General features: G+C 36.3%; 1 protein-coding gene across 2 annotated transcripts in view; it reads left to right on the forward strand.

The window, feature by feature from the left end:
* LOC121385723 (DDB1- and CUL4-associated factor 8-like) overlaps nt 1–10,232 on the forward strand; it is a 33,969-nt gene extending 23,737 nt beyond the window's left edge. The window contains exons 13-14 of one of the 2 annotated variants that reach the window (XM_041516488.1): nt 1,032–1,148; nt 8,375–10,232. In XM_041516488.1, coding sequence (XP_041372422.1) covers nt 1,032–1,148; nt 8,375–8,470 — 213 coding nt within the window. In that variant the 3' untranslated portion in view covers nt 8,471–10,232. The remainder of the gene's footprint in view (nt 1–1,031; nt 1,149–8,374) is intronic. The other variant, XM_041516487.1, reaches the window with a different exon arrangement.
* Nucleotides 10,233–10,933: the final 701 nt, after the last annotated feature.

Raw genomic sequence — 10,933 nt, forward strand, 5'->3', positions numbered from 1 at the left:
CATATATAAATACTAGAACACCCCACCCTTGAAATATGGGGCTATAACGGTTACATGCAGTGTATCAATCAACATACACACAACATATATAAATACTAGAACACCCCACCCTTGAAATATGGGGCTATAACGGTTACATGCAGTGTATCAATCAACATACACACAACATATATAAATACTAGAACACCTCACCCTTGAAATATGGGGCTATAACGGTTACATGCAGTGTATCAATCAACATACACACAACATATATAAATACTAGAACACCCCACCCTTGAAATATGGGGCTATAACGGTTACATGCAGTGTATCAATCAACATACACACAACATATATAAATACTAGAACACCCCACCCTTGAAATAAATCACAGAAAATTGGGGCTCAGTGTATCAATCAACATACACACAACATATATAAATACTAGCACCCTTGAAATATGGGGCTATAACGGTTACATGCAGTGTATCAATCAACATACACACAACATATATAAATACTAGAACACCCCACCCTTGAAATATGGGGCTATAACGCAGTGTATCAATTCACAACCGCTGTCCTGCACAAAAATTGACAAGCTTATTTTTATGACATCCCACCTATCTTTCAAGCACCACAGTACGTGACTATGGGGCTATCATATATAAATACTAGAACTAACACTGGTTCAAATCAAATCACAGCAAGTTTTTGGTCACATAAAACAACACTTTTTTACAGCAAGTCCTGTCACATATGTCCCCCATGACATTCGAGGAACCATAAAGTGCTGTATCAAAAGTTTGGTGCACCTCGAACTTTGACCTGGACGAGATGCTATTTGTCTAAAATTTGTCATGCATGAAATGCAGAGTCCAATTCCAAAATATTTCAAACCCATCACATCTTAGTAGAGGCACCATTTATTACATACACTTAAATTATTTTATGGCAGAAAGCCTCTGACAACATTGGTCAGTCTATGACCTTTGGTATTGAAGTGTATAATGTCTGTGTTCTATGTATTGTGTTTGTTGTTTGTACAGGCGGCTCGCCGGAACAAGAAGGACCGCGAACAGGAACGTCTGCAGGAACCTGACATGATAGACGGACAGATGCTGTGGTTCATTATGCATCACTTCAGGCGGTCGGCACGGAGACGGGTTAGTCACATGATTACTACATCACCTGCTAGCAGGAGTTTCATTGGTCCTTGTTATATAGGGGACTATAAATTCTATAGTTCTATAAATAAAGATTTTATTATTATTATTATTACTACAGAAAAATGTCAATCATAGGGACATCTATGTAAAAATAAGTCCTTTAGAGAAATATTTGCAGAGAAAAGAATCTGTTTAAAGAAAAAAAAGTAGAGAAAAATAGCAGTCTTGTAAATTTTCTTCATTCATTTGTTTTATAAATGTCTCAAAACAAATCTTGCAGATTACATGAAATGTATTAAATTATAAAACTTCATTAAAACTGTGACTGTGTTTTGATAAACTGTAAACATTTCACTTGTGCAAAGCAAATGTTTTCAGGAATATTAAAATAAAAAATTATTATTTGATTTTTAAACCTTGATTTCTGGTATGCCAATTAAGGTTTAAGCATGCTGTCCTGGTAACACCCATCAAATCTCTGCTTTCTGTTGAGGGTCCTGTTTTACGAAGTGATCTTAGGGTGATCTTATCGTTAAAATCGTTTTATATAACAGGACCTAGGACATTGGTTTATGGTAAGGTGTTTATGGTGAGGTGCTAGTGAGAGAGTCACTAATTACTTAATGTTAAAACAGGACCTAGGACATTGGTTTATGGTGAGGTGTTTATGGTGAGGTGCTAGTGAGAGAGTCACTAATTACTTAATGTTAAAACAGGACCTAGGACATTGTTTTATGGTGAGGTGTTTATGGTGAGGTGCTAGTGAGAGAGTCACTAATTACTTAATGTTAAAACAGGACCTAGGACATTGGTTTATGGTGAGGTGCTAGTGAGAGAGTCACTAACTACTTAATGAATGTTAAAACAGGACCTAGGACATTGGTTTATGGTGAGGTGCTAGTGAGAGAGTCACTAATTACTTAATGTTAAAACAGGACCTAGGACATTGGTTTATGGTGAGGTGTTTATGGTGAGGTGCTAGTGAGAGAGTCACTAACTACTTAATGTTAAAACAGGACCTAGGACATTGGTTTATGGTGTGGTGTTTATGGTGAGGTGCTAGTGAGAGAGTCACTAATTACTTAATGTTAAAACAGGACCTAGGACATTGGTTTATGGTGAGGTGTTTATGGTGAGGTGCTAGTGAGAGAGTCACTAACTACTTAATGAATGTTAAAACAGGACCTAGGACATTGGTTTATGGTGAGGTGTTTATGGTGAGGTGCTAGTGAGAGAGTCACTAATTACCTAATGTTAAAACAGGACCTAGGACATTGGTTTATGGTGAGGTGTTTATGGTGAGGTGCTAGTGAGAGAGTCACTAATTACTTAATGTTAAAACAGGACCTAGGACATTGGTTTATGGTGAGGTGTTTATGGTGAGGTGCTAGTGAGAGAGTCACTAACTACTTAATGAATGTTAAAACAGGACCTAGGACATTGTTTTATGGTGAGGTGTTTATGGTGAGGTGCTAGTGAGAGAGTCACTAATTACTTAATGTTAAAACAGGACCTAGGACATTGGTTTATGGTGAGGTGTTTATGGTGAGGTGCTAGTGAGAGAGTCACTAACTACTTAATGAATGTTAAAACAGGACCTAGGACATTGGTTTATGGTGAGGTGTTTATGGTGAGGTGCTAGTGAGAGAGTCACTAATTACTTAATGTTAAAACAGGACCTAGGACATTGGTTTATGGTGAGGTGTTTATGGTGAGGTGCTAGTGAGAGAGTCACTAACTACTTAATGAATGTTAAAACAGGACCTAGGACATTGGTTTATGGTGAGGTGTTTATGGTGAGGTGCTAGTGAGAGAGTCACTAACTACTTAATGAATGTTAAAACAGGACCTAGGACATTGGTTTGTGGTGAGGTATTTATGGTGAGGTGCTAGTGAGAGAGTCACTAATTACTTAATGTTAAAACAGGACCTAGGACATTGTTTTATGGTGAGGTGTTTATGGTGAGGTGCTAGTGAGAGAGTCACTAATTACTTAATGTTAAAACAGGACCTAGGACATTGGTTTATGGTGAGGTGTTTATGGTGAGGTGCTAGTGAGAGAGTCACTAATTACTTAATGTTAAAACAGGACCTAGGACATTGGTTTATGGTGAGGTGCTAGTGAGAGAGTCACTAACTACTTAATGAATGTTAAAACAGGACCTAGGACATTGGTTTATGGTGAGGTGTTTATGGTGAGGTGCTAGTGAGAGAGTCACTAATTACTTAATGTTAAAACAGGACCTAGGACATTGGTTTATGGTGAGGTGTTTATGGTGAGGTGCTAGTGAGAGAGTCACTAACTACTTAATGAATGTTAAAACAGGACCTAGGACATTGTTTTATGGTGAGGTGTTTATGGTGAGGTGCTAGTGAGAGAGTCACTAATTACTTAATGTTAAAACAGGACCTAGGACATTGTTTTATGGTGAGGTGTTTATGGTGAGGTGCTAGTGAGAGAGTCACTAATTACTTAATGTTAAAACAGGACCTAGGACATTGGTTTATGGTGAGGTGTTTATGGTGAGGTGCTAGTGAGAGAGTCACTACCTACTTAATGAATGTTAAAACAGGACCTAGGACATTGGTTTATGGTGAGGTGTTTATGGTGAGGTGCTAGTGAGAGAGTCACTAACTACTTAATGAATGTTAAAACAGGACCTAGGACATTGTTTTATGGTGAGGTGTTTATGGTGAGGTGCTAGTGAGAGAGTCACTAATTACTTAATGTTAAAACAGGACCTAGGACATTGGTTTATGGTGAGGTGTTTATGGTGAGGTGCTAGTGAGAGAGTCACTAACTACTTAATGAATGTTAAAACAGGACCTAGGACATTGAGGTGTTTTATGGTGAGGTGTTTATGGTGAGGTGCTAGTGAGAGAGTCACTAATTACTTAATGTTAAAACAGGACCTAGGACATTGGTTTATGGTGAGGTGTTTATGGTGAGGTGCTAGTGAGAGAGTCACTAATTACTTAATGTTAAAACAGGACCTAGGACATTGGTTTATGGTGAGGTGTTTATGGTGAGGTGCTAGTGAGATAGTCACTAATTACTTAATGTTAAAACAGGACCTAGGACATTGGTTTATGGTGAGGTGCTAGTGAGAGAGTCACTACCTACTTAATGAATGTTAAAACAGGACCTAGGACATTGGTTTATGGTGAGGTGTTTATGGTGAGGTGCTAGTGAGAGAGTCACTAATTACTTAATGTTAAAACCCACTCTGGGTGGGAGCAAATACCAAGGTGCAAATCCAATACCAGCTCCAACCCAAACTTAAAATCTGGTCTTAGAATTAAAATTTTAAAAATGCAAAAAAGTCCAAGCCAAAATAAAGAGGGAGCTAAAATGATTTTTAAAAATGTTAGACTCGCTGAAGGAACCAACTTACAAAATGAGTAAACTATAAACTGTCCAAAGCCACTTAGCTAATTTTTATTTGAGGGGATTAGAGAAAAAAGTCTTATCACAGAGAAATCTAAGTTAAAATTTAAGTTACTGGGTCCGAGAAAAGTGCCAAAAATATTCTTTTTTCGAGAAAAAGATATAAAGATTCCGGTCTTGGACACTGAGCTAATTCACACAACCAATTTTGTTATTAACTGACTAGGATAATCATTAAAGAATTCAGATTCAGATTAGTTTAAAGTGACAGACCCTAGTTTTGAAACACTATGGCACATTCTTCACTATTAAAGCCGTTTTTGATCATTTAAATTAGAAGTACTTACATTTTGTTATTTAGAATATTAATTTTTGTACACCTGAAGTGGTTCTGGTCACCCAAGTTTTGATAATACCTCCAAATGCATTTTCCATAATTCTAATAACGAACGTTAGTCTGAGAAGTAATGGTTATCGAGACAAGCTCTAGTTATTTTTAGACGGTATAACCCTATTTAAAGACCACAGACTTTAACTTCTCTCTGTTATAACCTTATCCAAATGTGTTCCAGGTTTGTAGATTAACTAAATTTAGTGTTCGTTTTCACACGCTGAAACTAGGACCTGCGCCTTTAACGAAGATCTTGTTGCTAAGTGACTCGAATGTCTGTTGAGTAATAATAGAGATTAGTTGGGTACTATTTTCATAAACAGCCAGGTATATTTAATCATCTGTAATAAATCAAGGGATAACTGTGTTGTATTTCACCATTTGCGGATGTTCATGCTGGGTTTACTGTTGCAAATTGAGTTTTACCAGCCAAACAAAGTGGAGACAGTAAAACAGATAATATTGTCTTAAAGCAGTTTTACTCTTACAGATTTACAGCTGTTTTTGTCTTATAGCTGTTTTAGTGTTATTTGTGTTTTCTAGCTGTTCATGTCTCACAGCTGTTTTGTCTCACAGCTGTTTTTTCTCACATTTGTTTTTATCGTACAGCTTTTTAAAAAGTTTTAAAAGATGAAAAACATAAAAAGTACCTTTTGTTAAATATACAAAAATACTGTTGGGTCTGTTTTATTTACTTTGTACGAAACCAAAACAATGGTCCAAAAATTGACTGGCGTCGACATGCGGTGCTATTTGTTGTTAAATCAAAGTAGGCCTTCATATTAGTAGCAAAAAATCGGAGCAAAGGTTACAGTTATATCAACTACATAAAGCATAACTGTCCAACAATTGAGTGCACTGTTTTATTCAACGGGGCTTAGTGTTAACAAAACGTAAACATTTATTTTTATCACCGCTTTGACAGTCTAACGTCGTCTGCAATGTGAAGTATACACCTGACACAGCGAAAATAAAGTAACATTGCAACGTTCAGCCAGCCGTTTTTTGCTAAAAGTTTGCAAACATATTTTGACTGGTTCTCGAAGAGGTCATTCAGTTTAATATGTAGGGTTAAAATCAGTCTTCCAAGATGAGCGTTAGCGACAAACCACTGGCTGAACTTATTCCTAAAAGAAATGTCCTGTCTACGCAGGTGCAACATACTAAGCAGAAAATCAGTCCCAGGTTCAGCCAGCAAACGTTTCGCTAATGTTCGTGAAGTATTTGGTTCCCAACGTGGCCATTTGCTTTACCGTGAAGCATATAATCCAGTCAAGCGGACGTTTTTCCGCTCGGTCTGGCTAAATGTAGCACCGGTAAATACGACACTACGTGTTTGCCAATAGTACTGCACACGGGCCAATTGTCAGTTTTACAGTGTGTGGCAATAGTAAAAATTAAAATGGTAATAATTGTTTTAACTTCGCGGAAAATCGTAATTCCGTTTCACAATGGGAATTCCGTGAATTCTGTCCGTTTTCTGCATTCACGGAAAATCACTGGGTTTGCATTTAAAAATATGGCTATTTAGTGTCTAAAGCTTTTATCCTAATCGGCCACAATTATTTTAGAAATCATTGATTTCCATTGCCGCATCCTAATTGCACGCATGCGATGCGACAGATTTATATGTTGCATTGCACGCGCGCGGTTAGGATATGGTAATTGAAATCAATGATTTCTAAAATAATCGCTCGTATCGCTCGCGGCCGGTTAGGATACAGCTTAACATGTTTATTTCAACAGAGTTTAGTATACATTAAAAGGAATATCGTCAATAGTTTCTTGAGTAGATCTGAATGTCATGGTCATCTATATATGAATGTCACGGTCATTTTACAATAAGTGACATTACTATCATGTGAAACATCACAGTGAGGACTCTGACAATTGCAAGAACAATCATTTTGTTTGTACGTCACTGACACAAATCTCATTTAGCGTAACCCATTTCTTATTGGCACATTAAGTTAAAGATCATATCATTTTGTTTGTACATCACTGACACAAATCTCATTTAGCGTAACCCATTTCTTATTGGCACATTAAGTTAAAGATCATATCATTTTGTTTGTACATCACTGACACAAATCTCATTTAGCGTAACCCATTTCTTATTGGCACATTAAGTTAAAGATCATATCATTTTGTTTGTACGTCACTGACACAAATCTCATTTAGCGTAACCCATTTCTTATTGGCACATTAAGTTAAAGATCATATCATTTTGTTTGTACATCACTGACACAAATCTCATTTAGCGTAACCCATTTCTTATTGGCACATTAAGTTAAAGATCATATCATTTTGTTTGTACGTCACTGACACAAATCTCATTTAGCGTAACCCATTTCTTATTGGCACATTAAGTTAAAGATCATATCATTTTGTTTGTACGTCACTGACACAAATCTCATTTAGTGTAACCCATTTCTTATTGGCACATTAAGTTAAAGATCATATCATTTTGTTTGTACGTCACTGACACAAATCTCATTTAGTGTAACCCATTTCTTATTGGCACATTAAGTTAAAGATCATATCATTTTGTTTGTACATCACTGACACAAATCTCATTTAGCGTAACCCATTTCTTATTGGCACATTAAGTTAAAGATCATATCATTTTGTTTGTACATCACTGACACAAATCTCATTTAGCGTAACCCATTTCTTATTGGCACATTAAGTTAAAGATCATATCATTTTGTTTGTACATCACTGACACAAATCTAATTTAGTGTAACCCATTTCTTATTGGCACATTAAGTTAAAGATCATATCATTTTGTTTGTATGTCACTGACACAAATCTCATTTAGCGTAACCCATTTCTTATTGGCACATTAAGTTAAAGATCATATCATTTTGTTTGTACATCACTGACACAAATCTCATTTAGCGTAACCCATTTCTTATTGGCACATTAAGTTAAAGATCATATCATTTTGTTTGTACATCACTGACACAAATCTCATTTAGCGTAACCCATTTCTTATTGGCACATTAAGTTAAAGATCATATCATTTTGTGGACATAACGTGCTACACAAAAAGGAAACGGGCTAATTCACCAAACTCTCACAACTTTGCGATCTCGCAGTGCAATGCTAAAAGACTTACAAAGAGGATGCTTTGTTGTCTAGCAGAGCCTAAGAGACCTTTGTGAATTAGGCCTCTGGTTAATATGTAAATTTGTTTTTGTGTAACCGATAAATGGGTTATGAAAATGTTGTAATTCTCAGAGGTCTAACAGTATACATTATTGATATATCAGTGGGTATATTTTTCATGTGGTTTATTTCCCTGCAGTTCTAATTTAATTTCTTGATTGTAACAGGATTCATAACCCCAGTTTAACAGTTTCCCCACCTCCAGTTTGTGTGTCCGCCCCCCTGTTCTCATCTATTTCTTGACCTCTTTTGACACCCAGTCTTTATTTCCAGCGTCGGGATGAAGGTGAAGATGTCTCCAGCTCGTCAGAAAGCGAAAGCTTTAACTCGGACAGTGACACCGACCCCGAACAACCGCAAACCGAGTAAAACAAAAACAAAAATTGTGAATTTGTCAACTTGTTAAAGCCCCTTTAGCTACGAACAGTCGTTTTGTTTTCGTGTGTGTGTGTGTGTGTGTTTTTGTTCATGTTTGATGATGACAAAACAAAATCTGCTATACTTCTAGCTTCGCCAGGAAGGAGAGGATGTGTCGAGTTCGAGCGAGAACGAGAGTTCAGACACGGATAGCGAACCGGACGAGCCCCAGCGACTCCAGTGTCACCAGTCGTAGTCAGTCGTGCATGACTCGTGCCCCGTCTTTCGCGCATCACGTAACAGAAATGTTTGTTTGCCACCAGTCAGATCACGTTTTCTCTCGCCGTACAAACAGATATGTGCTGGCTTTTTTCATTCATGGGTTTAAGTTGGCCGGAAATTTTGTTACAGATTTGGCAACTTATACAGGACAGCAGGTTAGCCAGTTTGGTGAATTTTGTTTCATAATGGGTTAGCCAATTTTGTTTCATAATGAGTTAGCCATGTTTCATGATGGGTTAGCCAATTTTGTTTCATGATGGGTTAACCAATTTTGATTCATAATGGGTTAGCCAATTTTGTTTGATGATGGGTTAGCCAATTTTGTTTCATAATGGATTAACCAATTTTGTTTTATGATGGATCAGCCAATTAGGTAAATTTTGTTTTATAAACCTACGTGATGAATTTTGTTTGTTAATGGCTTAATCTATTTAGTGCATCTTTGTTTGATAATGTATTAACCAATTTTGCTAATTTTTATTTGATACTTGGTTAGCCAATTTTATTTTGTAAAGGCTTTGTTAGGTGAATTTTGTTTCCTGATGGATTAACCATTTTGGACAATGGATCAGCCAGTTTTGCATAAAAAAGAAAGAGATTTAAAAAAAGGTTTATAATGGGTTAGCCAGGGGTTTTTGTAGCTAAAGAGTGGACAGCAAATATAACAAACATAGCTTACTTTTGGTGGATTCATTATGAAATATATATTCGCCAAAATTATATTTCAAATTGTATTTGCCAAATTACAGATGTTAACATCATTGTTCTTTGTATTCCTATTATTTACACATGCATGTTAGTTTGTAATCTGAACACAAAGGTCTGTATGGCCAACGTTTAAAATACATTGTTTGATGTCATCTCGACTGTATTCAGCCTTTATGCCATTCTTCTGATATTTTTGCAGTTTAATAATAATGCAAAATCTGGCTATTTTAGGACACACCCTCCATGTAATATATTTTGATGCTAAGACCACACTCTTCAAAACTATATAATTATTTTGTCACACCCTTTTTTTCACTGTCAATGTGATATGATTGGATCATCATTACAGGGTTTTAAAGAGTCCAAGATTGTACAACCATTTAGTTTTTTTTAGTTTCTACAAATGTAGTTTTCTGTTGTTCTTGAAAGTTTATTTATGTTACACTACCAGGGGTAAAAATTTACACTGCCACTTTTCAAAAGGAATTATAGTGAATTTCAAAAAGCAATACTCCATCACAGAATGTACTTACAATTTAAAGATACTGGTAAAACAAAATAAACTCTAGTTTTTGGAAGGGTAAAACCTGTGTTTTTTGACCCCTGGTTAATCAAATTTGGTATTGTATAAATAGTTTTGCCAGGTTTCAAAATGGTGGCACTCTTACAGGGCTTCTAGATTATGGTAGCCCCACTCCCATGGCTAGTGATATTCAGTGTTGGGCTAGTAAATGACTACTATAACTAGCCCAACGGCTAGTGGGAAAAAAACCCTTGTCAAATGCTGCATTTACATATTTTGTAAATATTAATATCCTGCCCCCTCTTTCCACCCCCAATCTAAGGATTTTATGCTCTATCTCCCTCTATAGGTGACATATCTGATTATTACTATTAGTAAAATTGTATTTATTTAAAGTAGGGCTACAGAATTTTTAATCATGGCTAGTAAATTTTTGAAAAATCACTGATCCCATGGCTAGTGGATGTTTATAAAATCACTGATCCCATGGCTAGTGGATGTTTATAAAATCACTGATCCCATGGCTAGTGGATGTTTATAAAATCACTGATCCCATGGCTAGTGGATGTTTATAAAATCACTGATCCCATGGCTAGTGGATGTTTATAAAATCACTGATCCCATGGCTAGTCGATGTTTATAAAATCACTGATCCCATGGCTAGTGGATGTTTATAAAATCACTGATCCCATGGCTAGTCGATGTTTATAAAATCACTGATCCCATGGCTAGTGGATGTTTATAAAATCACTGATCCCATGGCTAGTGGATGTTTATAAAATCACTGATCCCATGGCTAGTGGATGTTTATAAAATCACTGATCCCATGGCTAGTGGATGTTTATAAAATCACTGATCCCATGGCTAGTGGATGTTTATAAAATCACTGATCCCATGGCTAGTGGATGTTTATAAAATCACTGATCCCATGGCTAGTGGATGTTTATAAAATCACTGATCCC

Source organism: Gigantopelta aegis, chromosome 12 (assembly GCF_016097555.1).
Source record: "Gigantopelta aegis isolate Gae_Host chromosome 12, Gae_host_genome, whole genome shotgun sequence".
In the NCBI taxonomy this organism is placed as follows: domain Eukaryota; kingdom Metazoa; phylum Mollusca; class Gastropoda; order Neomphalida; family Peltospiridae; genus Gigantopelta; species Gigantopelta aegis.